A 25,306-nucleotide genomic window follows, 5' to 3' on the forward strand; every position below is an offset into this window, starting at 1 on the left:
GATGTTTGTCATGTTTTCAGGGGAAAAATATAACCATTTATGGCACAGGATGGGGTGGGATATACAGGTTACTCTCTTAACCCACCCAGACATTTGAACAAGTTTCACCTGAATTCAAGAAAGGTCAATACTGCCTTGTCATTAGAAACTGTGATATTTGTTCTGTATTCTGTAAATAAATACTTTTTTCCTTGTAACTAAACATAGCTTGAACTAAGAGCAAATATGACAGCAAGGAATTTAAATCCTACAGGTTCATCATCCTTAAAACTGAGGCATCAGAAAACTTCAGTGTATCTGGTACCTTAATGCCCTCCTGCTACATGTTTCAGTTCTTCTGAACTACAGCAGTTGGAGTGGGAGTTACTGGTACAAAAATTGGTGGAAGAAAACAGAAGAGTTTTTTATCCAAAAAGCCCTTTAGCACATACAGTAGTTGAAGCAAGCCTGACTCCCAAGGACTGTGCAACAACAGCATATCTGTTAAAAGGGAGAAAGACAACTGGAAAACTGCTGGAAAATTTTTCCTTGTAATCTATTCTAGGTACAATATGTGCCTGCTCAAAATATGTGGGAGTAAAAAGCCTAATATTTGTCAAGTAAGTCATAACTTGTCCTCGGATGACTTTTTGGAACAGTAATTTCTATCTCTTTGCTAGGTATTTGTTGCAGTTCATGGATTTCTATATTTGATACACTTCTTAGAATGAAAATAAGTTTTAAAAAGTAGTTGAAAAACATAATTATAAATACTACAGCATTAGTACTTTGCAATTTGGTTTGGAAAGAAAGCTCTCACATACAGACCACTGCCATTTACTGACAAAATATTCTGCCGGAGATGGCACCTAAGAGGTCAATGTCACAGTAAGGGCATGAAATTGGAGCAGAAATGGTTACTTCTACATGCTGTAGTTACCAGCCATTGAGTCCCTGAGGGGGACAAAGAAGAAATAGAAAACAGACTGCAGTTCTATACAACTGAATAGCAATTAAGCACAAGAAATCACTCCCAGCGCTCTTAAGAGTATGGGAGGGGCAGTTGCATTCAGAGTATACAGCATTCCAGTCTGCCTCCAGCGTTATTTGCCAGTGGCAAGGTTCTCAGGCACACGCTGGATTTTTATGGCTCCTGTGCATCAATCCCAGAAAGAGCAATGCCAATTTCCCGCTCTCAACAGGAATGACAGCAGGAGTGAAAGCTTGCATTGCTTTGCTGGGATTTTACTGGTTTGTGACTCTGACTCAGCCAGATGCAGTTGACATAAAAAAAAGTCAGAGATGGTGTTTAGTGCTGGCACAGCACTTTGTGCATGCCTGAAAACAACAAAAAAAAAGGCAATAAGAAACATCTGGCTTTAATTAAGGCTTAAAAGAAATGGAGGAAAGTAAAAGAAGCATATCCCGTCACTCAAGAGTGGTTTCATCTCCCTGCAGCTGCATCACATATACACATTTGCAAGTATTAAGGTTTCCCTTCAGTTTGATTATTCTATCATATAAACATGGTTTAATATTTTCATACATAAAAGCGTACTATCTTTCAAAATGTTTTTATTGATTCGTGTTGGTTTTGCCATCTGATTTCTTATGCCATTTTCCCACCTAATTTTTATATAAAACATTAATGCAAAGTTAGAAGTTCACAATCTTTTTTACTCACAGTCCTACTTTAACTTCCCAGTTAAAAAATTGTCTTCCATTTGCAAACCTGGGCTTACAAACAAAGGTTTTGGACTTACAATATTTCATATATCTAAACACAACACGCTGGTCAAAGACATCCGTGATGACAGCTATGAAAAGGAAAGAAGAAGGGATGTTGTTTCCATTGAACAGAAACAGCAATGTAAATAACCATGAGAATTAATTCCTATTTCTTTCCTATTTTGTCATTTAAAAATATCTGCAATCATCTAGCAGCATGTCTATTAGCAAATCACTCAGACCTGTGATTCAGAAGCTGGATATGCTTTCAATGTATTGCAAACCTCAGACTTAGCTTAGATAAGCTTATGGATGTAACCTAAGTTAGTGTCACTGAACTACTCTGTGACTCAGTTCCCCCATCCGCAAGATCCAAATTACATTTTGGTTCTGCTTTGTCTGTACTAGTTCTGCTCAGGGACGAGCATCTTCCCATGTGTCTCTGAGACTCAGTTTTACATTCTTGTCCCTTTCAACCACAGAAAAACAAACATTTAACTGTTTATGGCGAGAGGCAGTAAAGCAATTAACACGTGCAAGAGTCCTAAGCATTCTTTGTGAGCAGGACAAGGAGGAGATGTTCTCTTCAGCTGAGCATTGCTGTTTTGCACAGTTTGACAGCAGTGAGATAGCTGGGCCATACAACCATCACTTTGCTGAGTTAAAAGGCTCAAAGGGCCCCTCTGTGGCCGGGAAAAGGCTCAAATGGCCCCTTGATGGCCAGGAGACAGCTGTATCCTCCCACCCTCAGACTTCCACTCATCAGCTGGTGTCGCGGTTCCTGTGCCCTCCTTGTGCCTCTGTGCTGATCCCAGCACTGAGGATATTTTCCCCTCTCTGTTTTCCATGCTAATGAGAATAACATAGAGAAAGGAAAGATCTAGGGCGAGAGGCACACTCGTAACACAAGGGCTACCACAGAGAGGCAGGCAGACCCACAGCTGGACAGAGCTGCACCCAGAGGGACAGCAGGCAGCCTTGTCCCACCTGGAGGTTTCTCCCAGTAGTTGCACAGCCTGTCTTTAACTAAAACCTCTGTGAGCAGACACTCTAGACATTTGGCTGTCTGAAGAAGCTTATTAACAATTTTGGAACTCCCATTTGTAAAAGTAATCGAATTATTTCAGGATTTCCTCAGTCTTTCCTATGTCCTTAGGTGCTTTCTTCAATATGGAATGTCTTGATCACTAAACATTAGATGTGTTTTTCTATTTTCTGTATCAGTTTCTTTGAATATGAACATGAGTATTACTATTAATACCTTGCAGATTGCCACCAAGAAGATTTAATGTATAACTTATCTTACTTATCTTTACTCTTGGTAAGAAGAAAAAACATCATAATAATCTGTAATGTGTTAAAGAAACAGTAGTATCTAGTAGTATTAATAGAAGTATTTGGAGTATCTAGTGTCTAGATCATTGGGCCACATCCCAAGAGACCTGAGCCTTTTTTTTTTGACTGCATTTCCATACATCTTTGGCATGTCACATCAGCTTTTTGAGCCTTGTTTTTTAAACTGAGATGGAATTGCTTCAGTAATTAAAAAAAGCCAAACAAACCTCCTTTCCTCACTAATGAAAAACACCATATAAAAACAAGGTAGTGTCCCTACTCACACATGGGGAATTAATCCACTGATTGCTGATGACAAAAAAGACAGTGTTTATTCCAACTCATTCTTAAAATAACTCTATTTTCATCTTCTCTTGGACTGTGATATCATCTCTTAGCTTTGAATTTGTCAGCAGGATACACACTAGTATGCAGAAAAAGATGCTGATTTTGGCAGCTCTGGTGGTATAACTTTTCTTCCCCCTTCACATTTTACTTTTGCCTTTTACCCATTTTCTTTTGCTTCCCCGCTCTCTTCTGGATGAATCAGAAGACACAGATTTAATTCCCAGGTGTGCCATGCAGATTTTTTTCCCAGTTGTGCCACTGCCTTCTGAGTGACCATATATAGTGCTGGAAGTGCACAGAGGGGATGCAAGAAGGCTCTGCACTGCCTGTTCAAATTACGTAGTATGGAAATGCCATATACTGTCCTGCAAGTGTGTGCCAAGTGCCTGCCCTGGGCCAGTCCTAATACAGACAGCATTTCCACCTCCTTTCAGCACCAAGAGGAACATTTCTGCAGAGGAGAGACCTTCCCACAGCATCCTCCCTGGTCCCACGTGGCCACCTTGCTGCAGAGCCTGGTGGTTATGGCTGTGCTACCACATGAACTGAGGCCAAAAGGGACTAATCCCTGTGTGCTAGCTCCAGAAACAGTGCCTGGCTCGATTTCATCCTCTGCCAGCCAACACCCCTCCCCAGAGTATATGCAGGCCTGGTCTGAGTCAGTTCCCAGGAGGTAATACACACACATGCCAAAACTTTTTTCCTAGGTGGAATGGAAAAGGTCAAAGTTTCATCAGTAGGCAAGCAGTTAATGGTTTATCCATCACAAGATTGTGAATGTATAGTACCTTTTCATAGCATAGCACACAGTCTGCTCCACAACATGCTTTCCATTCACTTGGACAGAATGTTTGTTGGAATTACCTGTTGTGTAGTGACTGTGACCCTTTGGGCACTGTGTATTTGGGAGCTCCTCAGGTTTAAAGCAGGTAAGAAACATAATTCTACCCCATTTGAACTATTTCCTTAAATATTTAAACATAATTGCTGACAAACATTATTATATCCATGTTGCATGCTTCTCAGGTGCAAACATTTTTCTTCTTCCACTGATATTTAATGAGGTACCCCAAATTCTGTATGCTGTTGTAAAACAGAACAAGATGACAAGCAATCTCAGGAGTGTTTTCCTTGTAACATCGGTACACCGACCATGAATCCTCTGATATAACTTTGAGAAATGTCTTGAAATTTTCTCACTCTTCTGGTAGAAATTTGATTTATTTTTAAAAAGACAAAAATAAACTTCTATCTAGCCTAGTAATTGCATTTTAAAGTGGAAATATTTCACTTTGCATATGCTTATATGTTTGCATGCATATAAGCAAGACATGCTGTACAGCACCTGTTCATGTTTTCATTGTGACTTGCATTACAGAAAAGTTTATTGAAAGAATATCAGAGATTTGCATATTCTATATCTGAAAATCAGGTCAATGCACCCTTGTAAAACACACTTCCATGTGCAAACTTGGAGTAGAAAGCTGGTCAGTGTTTCCTCTTAGCAAAATACTCACTCTATTTCTGTGACGTAAAATTTTTCATGGACCTATATTGGAAAGAATCCAATACTCCTGGCTGCTTGTCCAGCAGAGAGTCAGATATGATTTGAGACCAAGAAACCTAAAGGAAAGTTTATATGAGGATACATTAGGTTACATTGACTTCAAGAGATTTATCAGATGTTTGTAGGGATTGAACATACCCAAGCCCAAGAAGGGACACAAAAGTAAACAGTGATTATTTAACATATGTCATTAATAATCTACCTTTGCTAATATAAGTATATGCTCAGAGCTTTGTTTGACTTGGAGCTAAACACAGATGAGATGGGAGTTAACTCTCAGTGCAGCATGGGGATACCTCTGCTTATGCTTAACATCTACAGAACTGCAAGCAAATGAGCTGCTAGGAAATGGATTTCAGCTGCAGCTACTTCAGGGCTGCAGAACACTTCCTTGCCTCTCTGATGCATTGCTTGCTGTGCATAGTGGTAGTGTTTCTTTATTCAGACTTTAACCACAAGTATTAGCATCAACAATGAACTCATGGTGACATAGTATTATGCAAGAATTGTTTAGTTTTAGTTTAGAAATACATATGGTCAAAAATCAATGGGATTCTTGAGATTAACAATGTCTGCAAAATTTAAAAGACAAAGGCAAAGAAGATGTTCTCTGAATCTTAAAGCCAGAAGAACCCTGTGATTTTAAGCTAATGCCACAATTACTGGAGCCTGATGAGTTTTACTGTGTGTGTAGTAGATATAAATGCATTAGTCAACTCAGGAATTTATGTTCAGGAAGGACACAGATTTCTCTTTGGAAAAAAAAAAGGGCTACATGAGACCTTGAACAGTAGGCTAAGAAAAGTTACCAGGAAGCACTAAATTGAGGCACAGCTTCAACTAGGATTAACAGATCCTACGAGTGTCACCTTGTTACAGAGGGCCTCTTTTGGGGAAGGCAAAGATAAGGCTGATGCCTTTTGCTGCCCTTTGCTGCACGGGCCTCATGGCAACTGTGTCTGCACCTCCAGGGGTAAACACAGGGCTTTTCTGTTCTGCTTCTTTCAAAGAAGTGTCAGCCCTGTCTTCCTTTTCACCTTTCCCTTTCCTTACACTCCTTTGAAGCCCATGACTAACAGTGCCAAAGCCAGACCCCTGCCCCCAGCCCAGCTGTGGAAGCACTGCCACCACTGCTCCCACCTGAGGCTGCCCCAGCCATCTGCTACTGCTCCTCAGCAGGCAGCCCAGGGCTCGGGTGTTTTCAGGGCAGCTTTCCTGTGGTTTTGGGATCCTCTGTGCCAGATTACCCAGCTGTCTCCCTGGCTGTTTTGGGTAGGTGCTCACCGAGCAAGACAGAGGCTTGGAGCTGTGCTGCAGCTTCCCCTGTATCCTGTGGGTTCCCAGGCTCCCAATCCAAAGCAGTGTCAGTCCTATGCCATATGGCCCCATGTGCCTGTGCCTGTGCCTGGCAAGTGAGACAGTGCTGCTGAGCAGTGGGGCAACACTGCCCAACCAGGCACCAGCTCCCACAGAAACAAATGTTCTCCACAGCTGCTTAGTTGGGTGACCCAGATCTCAATTGCTGGAGGAGTTTTCCGTAAAATTTCCAGTGGAGAGCCAATGTGTTTTGAAAAGCTGATGGCTAATATGGACATTACCTAACAACATTTAGATGTTATTCCACTATCATCATACACATCTGGCTGCAGTGTAGCTGAGACAGCCTGAAACACAATTGCTACATAGCAACAACATGAGCAAAAGCTGAACAATGTGTGCCAAGGACAGAATTGCCCCTATAGTTTGCAATAATCTTCCAGTTCTACGAATGCCATTGAAGAGTAGGAAGTTAGGCAATCTTTTTAGTTCAGTGAGAACATTAGAAATATACAACGGCACATGTTCCTGGTAGTGCTGTTTACTTTTGAGTTTTCTGGCTTTACTCAGCTTGTCAGCATCTCCAAACACAGGCATTAAAATGTCAGATCAAATGGCAGTCCTCAACTCCAGTTTTCTGCATTATTTCCAAGGCATACACTGCAGCCAGGGCACAGGTGGGCAATATCCACTGTGAACATTATTGGAAGGGACTCCAACTCCATCCTTCACTTAGAGACCAGGTGAGATTGACTGTAAGGTCTCTGGAGATACCCCAGATGTTGGATCCATCTTTCAGAGCCCGAGGTCCACCAATCCCTTCCCTACCGAAATTTCTGCTGCAGAATACCCCCTAACCATTCAAGATTTCCAGCCTCTTTTAAAAAACCTTAACATTTTCAGAGCTTGATGAACACAACGAATACCACAATATACTGAGAAATTTCTAAGATTTGCAATTTCCCTGATATTGCTTAGACTGTGCTTTTTTGTTTCCTGAAGCTGCAGCAGCGTGTGCAATGACTACTTTGAACAAAACTTACTATTTCCGCCAAAAGACGGAATAAAAATCATCATACGTTCTGGTGGGTGGATAGAGGCTATGGCTGAGACTGGGGCATGGCTGGAGCTTCGATGCAAAAGAACTTGAGAAACCTGAAGATCACTCCAGCAGAAAACTCACAGCGTTCAACAAGAATAAGTGCTGATCTCCGTGCATTGGATTGTGCATTGGTACAGACCAGGAACTTGCTGGCTGAGGAGCAGGCCTGCTGGAAGCTACTTGGGAGTGATGATGGATGCCAAGTTCAGTACGAGCCAAGAGCATGTGGTTCATTGCCAAGGCAGAAGAGCAGCTATGTTATGTGGAGGCAGACAGGTCGATGGACACTGTTACTCTCCCCTTCCTGGCACTGGTGAGGCATCACTGGGAAATAGGTGTTTCGTTTTGCCACCTGTAACACAGATTAACCAGACTTAGGGAAACTGGAGAGGGTCCAACAGGACGTGCTGAGGACAGTGAGGGGCCTCAGACAGGTGGCATGCAGGGAGAGAGCTGGGCTTGTTCACTGTGCTGAGGAGGAGGCTGAGGGCAGAGCTAAAAGTGATCTTCAACTGAATGGGAGTTGCAAAGACCAACCCTTCTCAGTAACACCAGAAGGAAAGCAAGAGGCAACACTCATAAACTACAGTTCGGGATGGCTGAGATTGAGCATGAAGAGAAATGGTTTGGTTTAAAAAGGTAGCGTGTCACTGCAACATGTCACTGCAACACTGCAACATGAGGATGTGAAGCCTCTGTTTGGCCTAGGTGTCCTCCAGAGGTTCCTTCCACCCCACATTTTTGACACCTTGTCCTGCTAACCCCCTTCTGGCAAGCAAGGGTCAGATATGGTGCTATAAGGCAGACCTCATCTTTGCAGTGTCATGCATCCTTATTGTTCATAATAACTTCCGTAGAAGGAAAGTATCATTGTATCACGGGGAAACAGACCCTACAGAAAATAATACAGAAAATTATGTGAGTTAGCAAAAAAGCCTGTGCCAGAATATGGAGAACACTCCAGGCATCTCAAGCCCCCCTCAGGACCCTGACCATAAATACGCTTCTTTGAGTCAGTCCGGCTAATGGGACACAGTCAGCTGAAATGTGGTCTGAATCAGCAAAAATTAGTGAAACCAAGATGTTGCAAGTTGTAAGATGAAGCAAAAATTTTCTGCCTGTGTGCTGCAATATTTTCTCCAAGTGTTTGTAGTTTTACAAGGTAAATTTGTTCTCCGTTACAGCAGTATGGTATGATTGAGATTGTAATAGGCTGCTGTACTGGGTCAGGCCATGGGTCCAACTGAGCACATCATCCTGCCTTTAAATGTAGCCAGTGTTGTGTGCTTAGACAAGGTGTAGGGTTTGGGGTGGTCATTCTGTCCCATTCCAGCAGCCAGCAGGACAGCGACTTCCTGAACCAGAAGTCCCGTCTGACCCATCATGGTTCAGAGTCACCAGACAACTGTTCCCCATCAATTGTCCAAGCCCCATTTGAAGCAAACGTGTATCTTTGCCACCTGCTGTGTTCTGTGGCAGTAGGTTACCAAATCTGGTTTCTGCCTGGGTATTAAGACACTGAAAGTGAAGCTTTATAATATTTTACAAATTTTTGAGGACCAAAGCAGTGAAAATAGGAGAGATGGCAAAGAGGATGGGCTTTTAAGATTTCACTGACTTCATAAATACCACTTGTGGCAGCTCAGCAGCTTGGGTTTAGACAGGATTTACCCAACTGCTTTTATTTAATTTAGAGCAAAAGATTCAATGAGCTTCTATTGTCTCAACACTCCCTAATTTTTGAAAACTGATCCTTGTGCTAGAAATATTTCATCTGGATATAGGTTATTTTCTTCTTTCTGTGCAGTTAATTTTTGTGACGACAGTACCAGCACAGTGAACATTTCTGCAAGCAATAGAAAACCCCTTACTTTTGAATGGATCATAGTGGGTAAGTATGGCAACTCCAAAGAAAATGTGAACCCGATGCTGTGAATGGTATGCATTTCTTTCCTTTTGCTTCTAGTTCCTAAAAGTGAATGTAAAGGTTGTGAAAAATGTTGGATTATTAGACAAGATGCAAAGTCTGTGTTTCAAGCCAGAATTGCACAGCTTAGGCAGCAGAAACACGAACTTTTCCACATGGCTTTCTATCCCAAATGCAGAGAATTTAAGGTACACAGGCTGAGTCAGATCCATGCCTGTCTAGGGGTGGGCTTAGGGTCAGCTAATATCTGCTCCTGATAGAGCAGATAGAGCCTTTTGATAGAAAAACAACGTGTTTGTATCCTACTATTTAGCATTAGGATTCAGGATTCTTTACATCAACTGTGGTTCCATGAACTGTCTCAGCTTTCACAGACCTTGTAGAGGAGTAAGTGTTGCATGGCTGTTCCATGTGCCCTTTCCATTTCTTTCATAACATATAAATTATGCTTTTCAAGACATGTTAAAATCTCTTTCTGATATTTCAGTGCTGATGCTGGTGTCTCCCATTTAAAAGGTGTTTCTGCAGCTCTAGCACAACTAAACCTGTCTTATTTCAACATAAAGAATGTCTGCTACTCTGACAAGATTGTGTATATGAATGTAAAACACATATTCTAAAGAGAACAACAACTAAAATAATTGATGGTCACTTGTAACACTGAGAGATAAATTTTCACAAGCAAGCAGAAAATAACACTGGATAGGGTGTCACACTCACAGTACAGTTTTAATTCCCAATGAGGTCATGTGCATGTGCGAGTGCTTCTGTACTAAATGGATTTCTTCCTGCTTTTACAAAATTACAGGTAATGCTTCAATAGCAATCCAGATGTGCTCCAGAGAAGGGAAAAATCCTACTTTAAAGCCTCACCAAATTCTGAATTGTAATGAAAATCTGGACTCCTTAGTATCACAGGTAATATTAAATTACTATTTAAACAGTGTCTGAGATTCTGCATCATCCCAGGGGACAAAAAAGAGGGGGGATAGGAAATTGAGGCAAGAAATATATATGTTATGTTTCTTAAGACTTAACAGAAAGCAAAATATTGGCCAAAGCCTTTTTCAGTGGCATTCTTGGCATGCGTCTGCTTTGCAAATGGCCTGAATTTCCAATGGTGATTATTTTGTTTTGCTTGGGTTTGCCTGAACACAGCATCCCATTCCATATTTCTTAACTGGCCTGTAATTTCCTCACTCAGGTTCCCAATTTATAGCAATTGCCTCTGAATGGAGGCGATGCTGACTCAGGATGCCAAATCTGTAAGAATGTGCAAGGAGTTTGGAGGAGACTGGCATGAGAGTGACACTGACACCAATACGTTCAGGTGGATTAAGAGTGAAGCCTTTCCATCCAGCTCTATGATCAGCTGAACACGGATAGAACATTTCTGTCCTTCAAGAATTCAAATTTAAACTCTCTTGTATGAATGCCTTACATAAAATCCCTAAATCCATAAACCCCTAAGCCTCGCTCAAAGATTTAGCTCTGCTACATCTGCAAAACACGGAGAGCTGAACATGACTAAGCACATCACAGTGACTACTTCTCTTCTGCTTCTGTGTTTCATTTCCTTATCACTAGTCCCAATCGGAAAAAAACCCCAAAAAACAAAACCCTTCCCCCTCAGCTACAATCCCTTTAAGTAAAAGAAGTCCCTTTCCTTGTGCATTTTTGCTTGACTACTGTACCTTCAACTCAATGCTTCACCTGCTTTGATCCTTTGCTGGGAGACCCTCAAGCTCAATATTACATTTTTTGCAGTACATAGCCTTCACTAAATGGTTCAAACTAATATATAATATTAGCAGTAGCTATTTCTAATGCCAGTAAGTTACAACATAAGGTTGTTCTTCTGACATCAGTAATATGGGGTTTTACTGGGAGCCGTAATGTCGGGCTGCCATCTAGTGAGCCAAGGGCCGCTCGGGGAGCTAGGGAATGGGAGGAGGAGGTGTTCATGCCAGTGACCCAGAGCCAAGGTTTACAAGGATTGATTCCTTTTAAACAGAAATATTTATTTTGAGTCAAAGGTCATGCTAAAAGTCAGAACAGTGAAAACAGGCGTTCATGATGCACTGTTTGTTTGTGATGCATATGCAGGTGTTTTCAAGTCAAACAATATAATCTGCAGTAACTATAAGTGCAAATTTCCTTCCTACCCATGCAACACATTCACCTTTATTTTCAACCATTCCGAGCTTTACAAACACATCAAAACTACATGATTGAATTAATCTTGATAGCTTCCCAACATAAACAATTTGAGAAAAATTCAGTTACTGAAGCTATTCAATTAAACTATTCACTGACAGGATTAGAAAACAGATTATTTTAGCAGATTTTCTGTCTCTTTAAATCTTATTGTTACCTAGCTATACCTTCATATATCATATAGCTAATGCCTCATCTTTTTTTTGTGTTTAGACTCTTGAGATGCTATAGACATTTACGCTCTACCCATTAAGTGCTAACTAACTAAAACTGGACCTAGCCAGTACTTACAGCAATTCTTATTAGTACCTCCAGCACCAAAATATTTTATTTGATTTTTTTCTACATTTATTCCAACCTGACACTATATATAATATACTGAATTTAGAATAATGTCCTCAGTGCAGGTTACAAACACTGTGTTGAGAGGCATGATTGCTCCAGATGACATTTCTCAAGTTCTTCTGATGGCTTTTCAAAAAATCCTATTCTAGTTATTTAAGGAATAGTGAGAGGTGTGCAGAAGTTCACAGACTCAGAATCTCAATGACCTCAAGACAAAGGAGAGGTCCTGCTGCTGTCTGCAGTTACCTCATGGCAAATTGTGGAGAACAATGGGGCCAGGCTGTTCTTCAAGGTGTGCAGTTTTAGGATGAGTGGCCACAGAGACAAGTGGCAATACAGGAAATTCCAATTAGGCAAGAGAAAATTTTTCCCCTTGACACTGGTCAAACAAACACTTTTCTGAGGGAGGTTGTGGGTATTCAAAGTGAGCCCCTGAACAGACTCATCTCATCCACCCCTGCTGGGCTAGGGGACCTCCAGGGCTCCCTTCCAATACAAGCTACTCCTTGAATTAATGAAATCATTCTCTAGGGAGAATTTGTAAACACCGCATACTTGACATGAACATAAACATTTCAGAGGACCAATTACTTGTATGTTTTTATTTTGTGTGAGAATGTTGTAAAAGTGGTGACTCTTGTTCCTTTTCCCATTTTCTTTCTGTTGAATGGCATTTTCCTCACAGGAAATGCAGGCCCCAGCAAGGTTTCAGCTATTGCAAGTAACACTCAAATCCTCACCTCCATGCCAGACCAACGGACCACACAAAACTTCACTGCTGCTGCAAATGTCGCAGTGCAGATTATGGAAAAGCTAAATGTTTCAGAAGACTTTCAGGTGAAACTTCTTAGGACTAATATAAGACTTGTGTGGCTTTTTGGCTTACTATTGGGATATCAATTCTGCATCCCCACCAGCAGAAAAGACACCGTCCTTCCTCTCAACTACACCTAACACGACAAACAAATGCATTTTTTTTGCTATTTAACAAAGTTATTTAAGTGGTCTTGAGTGCATACTTGTGGAACTGGGTCAGTTCTCAGGGCTGAGTGTAAATTTTGCATATATTTGAAATTGTAATATGAGCATCATTTGATGTTTAAGCTAATAATTTAATTCTAACTATCTAAATTAATAAAAGTGTGGCATTTATGAATCCATTGGCACAAAGCTTGTGTTCTCTTAAATGGCTTCCTGTACTTTTTTACTCTACTGTGTGTACTTTCAGCAATGCTTGTTAAGTGTTCTTACCTTGCCCCTCCACTGTGTAGCACATGGGGTGATTTATTTCAATTGCATTTGAATATTGCCTTTTTTTCTGCTTGTCTCTGGCATCTGTGGCAGTAATGGCTACAGTGAGTCAACTCTTGGATGCCAATGAAACAGAATTCATCCACAGTAATCTTGTCAATGTTACATCAGGGTAACTTTAGCTCTTACCATTTCCTTTAGATGTAGTCGACTGCATTTTCCCTTCTGTTTCAGGATGAAAGTGGTTCATGAACAAGACAAAATACTTTTAGCATTCAACTCCAATATGCAATTTCCAATTTACACCAATATAAACACTGCTGGATTCTTCCGCTTTGGAGAAAGCATGGGGATAGGAAATGAGGAGCACTTCCCACTGGAGAGCCAAATCAGAGAGGAAGCTCAGAAACAGAACCTGGAGCTGTACATTAACAAAAAAATGGTAGCTTTTATTGCACTCGTTTTTTTTATGCAGCCTCACAAAAACAGTGGAGGAATTTTCTTTGACTGGCAACATCTCACAGCCCAATGTTGCAATCCAGTCTGCTCCACTGAAATTAAGCTCCTCTATGATTCTGTTTTTGGCACAGACAAGTAAGTCCTTTGTTGGATTTACCTGGACACAGCAGTTTGAAATATAAATCCTAATGCATATACTGCTGATTGTTGCAGATACAGCACTGGGGAAGTGCCAGTCAACAAAACTAGAAATACAGGAAAATGTTCCTGGGCTTCTTAGTGACCTCAGTAATGAAGTTCAGATACTGTTCAACATTTTAAGTATCAGAAAATTCTTTCTCCTTTTGAAAATTTTACCTCGGAAATTTTTGAATGAATATTCACTAAAAATCTCCTTTGGGGAAAAACCCCTCAGCCAATATAAGCAATTACAAGTTGGTTTTTATGCCTGCTAATGCCATATGGTGGTACAAGAAATGCACATGTCAAATGAGCTGGATAATTTTATTTATAGATGAATGCATACATACACGTAATGACCAGAATACTTTCAGTGTTTGGGACTTTTTCATTTGTTTTGTTTTCTAAAATTGAGAGTGTAATGAATCTTTGACCATACCTCTACAAACATCAAGAACTAATACACACTTACTTTGCCTGAAATCAGAAGACATCAACCATTTCAACTAAAATTACTACTACTGTCAGGTGTCAGCCAGGACATACACATCCTGACACCTGCAAATTAGATTAGCCATTAATGGCACAGGCATTTGGGATATTTCCAGATGTCCACTACTTACTATTTGTAGTGCTCAGAGGATAAATTGGTGTTGACTAGGAAGGAAAAAAAAAGTTATAGTTCCTCTGCTTCATTTGCTTCAGAAGCTGGGGGGTGTGGGGCAGCTGAGCTTCAAACGTGCATTTCTATGACATCACAAGAGTTTCAGATTGGGCACCTGAAACCAGCAGACTTGTCCTCAGTCTCTCTGTGTAGTGTCAGCAGCACTGAGACATCACAGCACAAGAGTATAATGAAGGCAAAGTTAATGGAGCACTTAGACATCACAATGCTGAATATCATTTGAATACAAGCCTGCAGAGAAATTAATAATTCAGTCCTCTCACTAGGGTTAGAAAAGACTTGAAGAGATAAATCAGGTAGCCTTACACTCCCAGCATCGACAATAAAAAAATCACTGAATAGTTCATTATCTGGTCACTGTACATTCTGTTCACTGTTTCAGACAACAATCCTGTGGAAAAACATTGTGATCATGTAATTAAAGCCTTTATCATAATAGCAGTATACCATAACACTTCCCTCAAGACAGCTAAATTGAAAGCACAGCTTTTCTTAAAACCCCCCCAATAGATTCCTTCAATATTAAGTGCATCTTTTTGTAGATATAAAGCTACATTAGTCTCACTTGATGATCAGATCAGAGAGAGATCAAATCAGTCTCTTTTGATCTTAATTCAAGTATAAAATCAATAACAAAATCCAATATATAATCTGGGATTTCTGCTCCCTCACTTAAGCAACAATTAAGACTAGTGATTTAGATCACTTAGATGAACTCCAATTTGCTAGAAGTGTGCAAAAGAAACAGAGTCCAAAAGTCGGATCTGAAGGCAAAAGTCCAGCCAGCCTCTAACTTCCTCTAACTTATCCTCTAACTTCCCACTAACTGTAAATGTCCCTGGTGTGACTGTTTCTCATTTAGTCTTATTAAAAGCCTTGCCATTTGAAGTGTGTGTATATATCGGGATTTAGGATATTATTTTCCTAACTTAGCAGTATTTTTCTCCAGAAATGATATTAAGAGAAGGGTTTTCATTATTTTCACACTCCACCTCAGCAAAAATTGAAGATGTCTCTTGAGGTTCATGGGAAAGCAGCTCTTCTGTGCTACTCATATGAATTTTAATTAAATATATAAACAAAAAATTCCTGTAAATTCTGAATGTGTGAAACAGCATAGTGTGGGCTTCTTTGAAAGCACCAGCTTCTCTGACATATGCTATCTGTACTGCCTTTCTCTTTTCTTTGCGAAGGTTCATCAGACAATGGAAGTGTTGGATTTGTCCTGTATCAAAACTACAAACTCATCCAGTCAAGGATTTATCAGAGTTGCAATAGTTTGTCTAAACGAATCATCTCTGGCAACACTGATGGCGAAAGAGCGAGCAGTGTTGGAATAGCCATGTTCATTTTGAACCAGCCCTACTATGTGTCTTCAGGACTTATGGAAAGACACTCCAGCAGAGGTTTGTTGGGTTTTTTTTTGGCACAGTGCCCTGTGGGAATAAGCAATCGACAGAGTTTGTGGGGTGTATAGGTGACATAAATGAAGGGTGTTTAGAAACTGTGGCATAAAAAACATTGGGTGTTTAGAAACTGTGGCATAAAAAACATTTTTCAACTTCTTTATTTAACAGCTGATATTGCCAACTCAGTACTGTTAACCTAGGACATTTGTACCCAAAACACTATTCCATAAAAAGTTACAGGTATACCAGAGCAGATTTGTCCTAGGGTACATTAGTCTTATATCAAGAATGAAAAAAACAGGTCCCTGGAGGACAGTTTTTTCCTCCAGGAGACTACCAAAACTTTGGAAAACAAGAAAATTCAACAAAACTGGCATGGCCCAATATACGTACCAATGTGGGGGGTGTTCATCTTTCATACTATCTTTTAACTCTGGCTTCCAATTAAAACCATTGTGTGCTTTGTTTTGACTTCGTCCACCAGGGACTGTTTCCAGATGTTATTGCTTTCTTGCAGGAAATGCTCTATGTGACTGTCCATTTGCCAAAACCCCTGAATTTTTAGATAATATGTATTCATGTTTGGCATGGTTTCTCCAGAAAACAGTAGTTGGCCTCTTCTTACAATATTTAACAAAGCTTTTAAGCTCAAGTGCATCCATATTACAGATCATAATCATCACCATGTGTTAAGTATGGATATATATAGTTACATACAGCTAAGTACAGATATGTATAAGCACATGGGAGGTGTGTCATTTCTAAGGAAATTACTGAAACAAACTTATAATTGATTTTTTCACTCCTACGATTATTCCTCATTTTTAATTGAGCTGCCTAATACTGTGAAGAGTTGTGTTCGCTTCTTATTTGCACTTCAAGCTGCTTGTTGCTCATTAAAATGCAGTTCTAATTGCAGTATCCTGAAGAAGTGTGTTGTCCGAAAGTAATTGCATGCTGTTTGATGTATGACTGCATGAGTGCCACTGTGATGCAGGAGGGGAGGGGATGGTCCACAGCATTTATCATTGTTTGCTTCCTGTTACAGCGTGGATTCAGCTCAGGTTGGCAGTCATGTAATGCTACTGATTTCTGAAAGCTGTTGTTTGACTCAGGCAGAATTCAATTGGCAGTTGTTTAATGCTCAGTCAATGGGAATCTGAATCTGAGTTACCTGAATAATTCACAAAAATGGGTAACTTCACTGGCAATTTTGGCTGAGAAAGGCACATAAAGCAAGCTCAAAATGCAAAATTATGCTGTTATTGATATCTTTCATAAGGTTTACTGGAAACACATGCATCTCTTAGTAGCTGTCAGCTCCCCTTTTAAAATCAAATAATTGTCAGTACATGCTCTTTGCTAGTGCCTATCTCTTTGTGTTTCTGTAACCACTTTTTCTCCTTGCAACCCCAATCCATAGTACAACACATCTGAACTGCAGCTGTGTGATCATGCCTGTGTCTTCTGGGACTACTCTGTCAATGACTGGAGCACTGCCGGCTGTGCAAAAGGAAGAGACCAGTTCTTGAGATGCAGGTGTAATCACACCAGTAATTTTGCTGTCCTGATGGTAGTACATTGTAGTTTTTTTAATGGGAAGAGTCTCTTTTGGTTTTTTTTTCATTTGTTTAGTTGTTTTTAACTATAAGACCAGTATGTTGATATACAGGGGGATAGACACGCTGGGATAGAAGGTACAGGAATTTAAGATGTCCCCATGTACTTGCTTCTGACCTGTGGCAGATCTGCAAATTGTGACATGCAAGCTGTGCCCAAGCTGCTGGAGAGCCAAATGTATTGGCAAATCCTGGCTCTGCACTCCTATTGCTGCAGCTGATTGTTAAGTGAGGGTATATCTAAAGTCTAAGGTGGCCCCAGAAAAAAGCAGAGTAGCCTGGAATCTGGGCTAGCTGTGGCACTGCCTTGTGCTGGGTAAATAACTCAGAGGATTTAGCATTACCTACTTCCTTTGCTTATATGCTTATAAAAAGCAATTGCTCTGTAAATATTAAGCCTGCTATCATAAAGTTTTATACACTTCTCTCTCGTACTAACAAGACTATTTGGGAATGACTGTCTGTCTCTGACATTTGTTATCCTTTCAGTATTTATTTCAGCTTTTCTAAACAAAACACACCCCGGATAAAATCGGATATCTGTGGTCACTAACTTCAGCAGGGCCAGGATTTCAGAGTTTCTTTTTACTCTGTCTTCATAAAATAGCATTTCCATATTTGTACTATTTACTTATTTCTGTATTTCCCTTTATCTTATGCATGTCCTTATGGCACAAAGTGACTGCATTCTAGAGAAGATTGTCATCTGTTTATGCAAATGCAAGAGTATATTCTGTTCCACTGAATACATTTACATTTACTTGCTGCTTTATTGTCAATATACAAAGTCTGGTTTCAATTAATACTTATTTGTAACATCTTACCTTAGACCGAGAAGCCGAAATTCAGAATGTTCACCAGTATGAAAAGTTAAAGCTGTTTCTTCCAGTTTGTGTCACCTTGCATTTTTCTATGAATAATTTAATCTGCTATTTTGCTAAATATTTGATTTACACTGTTAAAACTCTTTTTGGCTTTCTTCAAAAGCTTCTCTTGTTTTGAAGTCCAGAATAATTTTGTGAGATCTGAAAATTTTGGCAGTGGCTAGCAACAGACATAACTTTACTAAACCATTTTTGGTTTTATGTGCAACTAGAAACACAAACTTCAGAAAGAAATGTATCTCTTCTCATCTGACATAACTGATACAATTTGTTTTCTAGGCCTTTCAGATCAAATATAAATACGCAAAGCCTTTGGAGTATATTTCTTATATTGGTCTTGATTTGTCCATGGCTGGCCTGATTGCTACCATTTCGTTTCAAATATTCACTAGGTAAGAGGGAAGACGTAAAACTGCAAGTATTTTACACTAAGTTACAATATGTTGCTCTGTATATAGTTTGTGGATACACTTTGAGCTTTTCAGTTCACTATCTCACTCAATACTATGCTTTAAAAATGTGTAACAGCATTCCACCACCAGCTTGACCCCCCTTGTACCCTTGTATTACAATTTCTAAACAATTATCTTTCTTCTAGCCAGTAACTGCTTGTGCTACTGTTTAATTGTGAGTGACTTAATACAAATACGATTGCAACAAATTTCCTCAATGGATGTGCCTGTGATTATTGGTGTCATGTGATTCCCCTTTGAACAAGGAGCAAAGTCATGCCAACGGAGCTGTAGTTATTAGAGATGAATGCATGTTTTTCATCCTACTTGTACTAATGCAGATTTGAGCAATTCCACCAAGGCCAATGTTTTAAGACTGCAGGAACTTCCAGACTCTGCCTCTTATATGCACTTGTTTTTAATAATATATATTTACATACATTATATACAGTTATTTAACTATAATCTTAATTATATATAATTATATAATATATAATTATAATTATACATATATTATATATGTATAATATACATATTATATGGAGGTGGTGGAGTCACTGTCCCTGGAGGTGTTCAGGTAAGACTGGATGTGGCACTCAGTGCCATGGTCTAGTTGACGTGGTGATGTTGGGTCATAGGTTGGACTTGATGGTGTCAGAGGTCTTTTCCAACCTAATTGATTCTGTGATAAGAAGTTTGGAAGTAGAGTTTTATTATTCTCTTTGCACTTTGGAGAATGTTTGGGAAATATGTGTTTTATGCTACTTCACTTCTTAACACTGAAGAAAAGGATTCCAAAAAGAGTAGAATGGAAAAAGGAAAATGCATCCCAAACTGCTTTTAGACAAGGCCCAGTCCTAAAAGTTGCTGGGTATTCTCTGTTCTAGTTGAAATCCGATAAAACTGATGGATTTGGCAAGTTGGCTAAAAGTAATGATGACACAGTTTTGAAAAAAAGTTATTGTTTTGGTTTCTGTCTGTGTTAAAGGCTGTACTCTCTAGCTTGCTTTTAGTACAAATAGACATGAGGAAATATTTTACAATTTTTCTTATTTTGCTCTACTTTTTTCTCCTAAACATATTCCTACCAGTAGGAAAACTCGAAAGTCATCTGTAACATGAATGTTAGCAAGTCTCTGCTTTTAATGCTCATTTTTAACATAATCTTCATCTCTGGAATTGAAAATCATAATGCCAGGAATCACAGCAGTGATACTACCAGCTACCACCAGCAATACCTTCCTTATGATAACACCAGTAACAGCTTACTCACTTCTGACACGGTAGATCCTCCCACAGACTCCTGGTGTACAGCTGTGGCTGTCCTACTGTGCTATTTTTTCTTGGCAACATTTACGTTGACAGCACTCAATTCTGCACAATTGTACTTGTTGCTTAGAGCCACGAAGCCACTGCCTGGACATTTCTTTGTAACCATGTCAGTAATTGGATGGGGTAAGATTTAAAGTTGTATATATTGCAACTTTTATGGTACAGAGTGCAGTCAGGGAAAGCTGTAAAGATAGGGGATCAGCAGAGGGCAACTAGAATCAGTGTCTCTCTCTGGTTTAGTGCCATGTGATTTAATAATCTTCTGTTAGTGCTCACACTACTGGTATAAACTGAGCTTTTTTTCATTGTCTTGATACAGCACTGAAACCAATAGCTTGGTCACTGGCACAGCAGCACAGGTCTGCTGTGTGCAGGAGAAATTTTCACAGTAATCAAGGCATTAAACAATCTATTTCTGCTAACTAAGTAAAAAAATCTTTCAAATAAGGTGATTGCATATATGGACTTAATTTAGATATCTCTGAGGTTCCTAGTGACTTCAGCCAGAGCCTTGAATACATCCAAAAGCAAGGAGTGACTGTCATTATTTGTTGCCTATTATTTATTAATGACCAAACAACACATTTCAAAGTCAGTACAGCAGTTAGTAGCAACACTGCAAGTTGAAAGGGAACTACTTGGAGAACTGAAGAATGCAGACAGATGCCCACATTGAAAAGTGAAAATCTCAGCTTCCTTCAAGAAACTCTTGTAATACAGTGCACAGGAACAGCTGCCTTTTCCATGTTGTTTATTCAGCTTGTGTGGTGTGTTGTTCCTGATGGCTCCCACCAAGCAGTTTTCAACCCTCATTGTTTCATTATTATGTTTTGCATTTACAGAGGTAATTCCTCTAAAACATTTAGAATTTGGACTACATGTACAAGCTGGAAAATGTCCAGCGGAAGTTGCCTGACTACCTGTCACTGTGCTCCAGGTATATTTGCATGACAGCACAGCATTAGGTTCTTCACTGTGTCTTGTGACTAGTGAGTTACACATGTCCAAACAGGGTGATTCTGACTCACTGCTTTGTGTATTTGCTTTGAGAGCACAGTAAATGCTTGGCAGCCTGGAAGTTCTCTGTTAGGGCTGAAGGAGGAACAGACTTTAAGAAGCATGTTTATTACCCAGATAAAAACTTGGGAATGAGGTTCCTTCCCATGAGATATGCTGCCTAGTGAACAGGCAGGCAGGGGATGAGGAAGACAAGAAGTGAAGCAAAGGCATTGAGGAGGCAAACCTGCATAGCCATGTTTCTTGGAGGGCAAAAGTTATGCTCTGCATCAATCTGGTATGAAATGTAATGGTGCTTGGTGCAATGACAGTAAACCCCAATTTAAATCCATAAAAGTGAGAGCAGAGCTGGGTCCAGCCAAATGAGAATTATGACTTTCCCAGCACAGCTGAACACCAGGCCAGTTCTCTAGCACCTTGAAGAAGATTTACTTGCTCTGTTTTACATCAACACTCCATGTATTGACACAGGCTGTATGTCACAAACTCCACAGTGTACACCGTATTATTTAAAAGGGGACTGCTTTAATTTTTATAAGTTCCATGGAACTGATCTGTTCAACAAAACTTAGTACCATTTCTTCTTTCCTTTATGTACAATTTTTGTGATTGGAGCAAATGAAATACCTTATCTCTGAGTCTCTTCAGGCTTGAGAGAAACTGGATATTCAAACTTCACTGGCAGCTTATTCTTATATTGAAAATTATGCACATTTGGATTGAAGTTACAAGTTATAAGTTATAAAAAACTTATAATACCTAAAATGCTAATTTTCAATGCTTCTTGTTGCCTTGGTAAACCTCACTTTTTTTTTTTTGTTAAAGAAAGATACAACCAAGCTGCATACTCCAAGCACAAATTAGTCTGATAAATTTGGTTACATTTATTTTTCTGGATTTCTTTTCTGGATGATACATCAGACAAATACAGAGAAGTGTATACTCTCAACTCACCTGAAAAACATACCTTTGCAATACAGCTCTGAATAAATACAAAGTTTAAAGCTCAAAAAGATATTAAATAGTATAGAGAAAGATTTAATAACTTGTGTGTGTGTGTTTGTAGGAATAAAAAGGATTCACTAATGAAAAAGATGATTAGCACTCTCTCTACATTTGTAGTGCTCAGAATCACCTGGATGATAGGCTACCTCATGTTAATGAGTCATGAAAAAACAAGTCTTGTTTTCAGCTGTCTGTTTTGCATTTTGAATGTTACCCAGGTAAAGTATTTAGCAATTCTGAGACTAATAATTGAGATAAAAAAACCAAATCAGATTTATTTGTTCTATAGCTTGGTATAGCAGGGGAACTTGTTGGAAAGCAGTCACAGGGATTCAGAACTTCTCTTCAGAAAGGGATGCTATCCTTCTGGTCTGTCACATATAAAACTCTTCCCACTGTACAAATCAATGTGGGATTTTATTTCAAGGTCAGCACTGAAAAGACCGTCCTGTCTGAGTGGCTTTTCTTATAGCAAATCATATATAGAATAATTTTCAGAAAGAATATCAGGAAAAAAACCTCCTGCATTAGTTGTTGGAAAGTAACCAACGGGGAAGTAACCAGAGCTTCATGGCTTGAGACCTTTCAGAATGATGCTGGATAAAAGCCTACAGGAAAGTGCTTGCATCTTCTTTCCCCACACAGCCCTGATGGGTTCTTGGATTTATATTCATATAAATATGCCCCTCCACATAAGGCGTATGAAGTACTTGGAGTAATGGATTCTTCATTACTACACCACTGGATATTTTCTACAAAACAGTTAATTGGAAATATGTGAAAATCTCCCCATCCCTGAACATTAATTTGTTTGTTATTGATCTCCTGCAAACCAAGCCCCTGTACACAGTGATGACCAGATCTACAAACTCTCTGTGCAAAAAGTCCTGAGGTGATTATTACTGCTGTTGCCTTAAGAGACCGCAGGGAAAAAAGACTCCAGGCCAATTTAGTGTATAAGATAAAATAAAGAGAGCAGGTACTTTAATATCAGGCCTGAGGCCCAGGGAATACACATGATGTGCACCTTCAGACACTGGTTCTCTGATCTTATAATAAGGTCCATCCAACCCCAGTTCTGTCCATCCCTGGTTCTGCCCCCTGACACGCCCCTTCAAGGTTAACAGGAGAGTACCTGGATGGAAGGAAGCATACCCTGACTTGAGCATTCTTGGCATTCTCATCCCATTCTCTCCTGTGCGAGAAAAAAAGCCTGGGAAATTTAGACAGGCAGTTTTTAGAAACTGTATTTCTTTATTCTGCTCCCTGAGCAAATATATTTACATGTTGTGTCATTGCTGGTTTTAATAAAACAAGAACACACCATCTTGAGTTTTAAATAATCTGGTTTAAGAAGTGTGGTCAGATTTACCTCCCACTTTCATGGTTTTTGAAAATGAATGCCATGTATTTTGAAAACTTCCAATCTGCTCCAAAGAGAGTTGTGGGCATGATCAAATGTGATGTCTGAACATTTTGGGCATCATACATGAGACTTGCTAAATATCTTCATAGAAGTGTTTCATCAGTCCTGAAAAGTTCCCCATTTCTTTAGAAATCTGTGCTCTCTCTCTGAGGCAGAAAATAAGTGTTCTCTGGCACTAACAAGCCTCCAGAAACAACAATCACATTAGATACGAGGTTGAAGTTCATCACTACTGCTCCAAAAAAACGAGAAAAGGTTATTGAAAGTTACCTAGGAAAGGTTATTCATACTATTTTTTTGGACAGGAAGCTCATGGTTTTTTGGGCATCCCTTTTTATTTGTAAATCAAGTGTCTAAGTGCTTGCTTTTGTCAAGTCCTTCAATTCCATTGAAGAAAGGTATTTTAGAAATTTCTGTGGTTTAGGAAAGATGGTATCTGATTGTATTGTAAAACACAGCTAGGCACTGTGAGGATGGCTCCTTCAATGAAGGATAATGTTTTCTAATAACTGATATTTTTTCCCCCACAAACAAAAATATTCTCTAAAGCACATCCCATTACATTTTGAACATGGCTCTTTAAAAAACCTAATAAAAATATTTTCTCCATATTATCCTGAAAAACAAGCAAAAAAACACAAGAAAAATTTGAAGTATTGAATTGGAAAAGTATTGACTTTTTTACTAATTAAATCAAATATCCCATGTGTAAGTATTTCAGATGTTAATAAAATACTGTTACAGCCTACACTGACCATGTCTTGCCTAATATAAAATGTTTTCAGCATAAAAACTCACAGGAAATTACGTGTTTTATGGCTTTTTTTTTTTTCCTCATCCAGGGAATCCTAATTTCAGAAATGGAACGAAGTAAAATAATCTTTTTCAGGTTATATGCTTAATTGTTACAGGAACAATAGTTCAGCTCTTATCTACACATGGAATATATTTACCTTCATAATGTAGTGAACTTTGGTATTGTTTGTGATATGTGAGCTTTAAGAATCATGAATTTTCTTCTTAACACTCTGGAAACACTGCTTTGATAAAGAAATGGATTGGAGGAGGACTGAATCATTAGTACAAAGTTATGAAATGTGAGCAGCAGAAAGTATAACGGATTGATAGGTCCAATTTCAAGACACTGAAGGAAAAGGTGTCTTCTCAAGGGCACCTTTAACTCCAGGAAATAACTAACCACGGTCATGCTTTAGCTAGCTCTGCATAGGCACTTCTGTCACTTGTACTAGCACAGTGCAGCTTCACTGATAAATGAAGAAAAGCAGCAGAAATCTCAGATATCCAAGAATAACAGCAGGTCCAGTTCCAACAGCTCTGGGAGATGCACCTTAGGATTCCATTCCTGCACCTCTGACAGACAAAACTCAGGGCTCAGTTTCATGTTTTCCTCTCTTAGGCGGACAAGCTCCGAATGCCATGAATGTGTGTGTGTGAATAGCAGCGAACGCCTGGAAGTGACTATTCGAGGATGAACAGGTTCCCGTGCGAGGGTGGCGGCGCCTGACAACTACAGGAGAGTTCTACGGCCCGTTTTGCTTTTCAGCACCGACAATCCTATGCGGGCCTAAGGCCTGTATTTCGAAACAACCCCTCTGTTAGAGGAGACCCGTACGGAGCGGCGCTGAGGTGGCACGGCCGGAAATGACGGCGGCGGCGATGTTGGCCGGGCATGGCCGGGGGCCGCCATGTTGGCCCGAGGTG

At 39.6% G+C, this 25,306-nt stretch overlaps 1 protein-coding gene across 1 annotated transcript; it reads left to right on the top strand.

Moving 5' to 3' along the window:
* Positions 1–7,565: 7,565 nt before the first annotated feature.
* ADGRG7 (adhesion G protein-coupled receptor G7) lies at positions 7,566–25,077 on the top strand. The gene is given in 12 exon segments (XM_051779378.1): positions 7,566–7,689; positions 9,184–9,285; positions 9,288–9,314; positions 10,112–10,221; positions 11,635–11,654; positions 12,567–12,701; positions 13,196–13,288; positions 13,592–13,710; positions 13,789–13,896; positions 15,634–15,846; positions 16,898–16,913; positions 25,002–25,077. Coding segments are annotated over 12 exon segments (1,143 nt in total).
* The last annotated feature ends 229 nt before the right edge of the window (positions 25,078–25,306 follow it).

This window comes from Manacus candei, unplaced genomic scaffold (assembly GCF_025592945.1).
Source record: "Manacus candei isolate 608988 ecotype Guabito, Panama unplaced genomic scaffold, ASM2559294v1 h1tg000014l, whole genome shotgun sequence".
In the NCBI taxonomy this organism is placed as follows: domain Eukaryota; kingdom Metazoa; phylum Chordata; class Aves; order Passeriformes; family Pipridae; genus Manacus; species Manacus candei.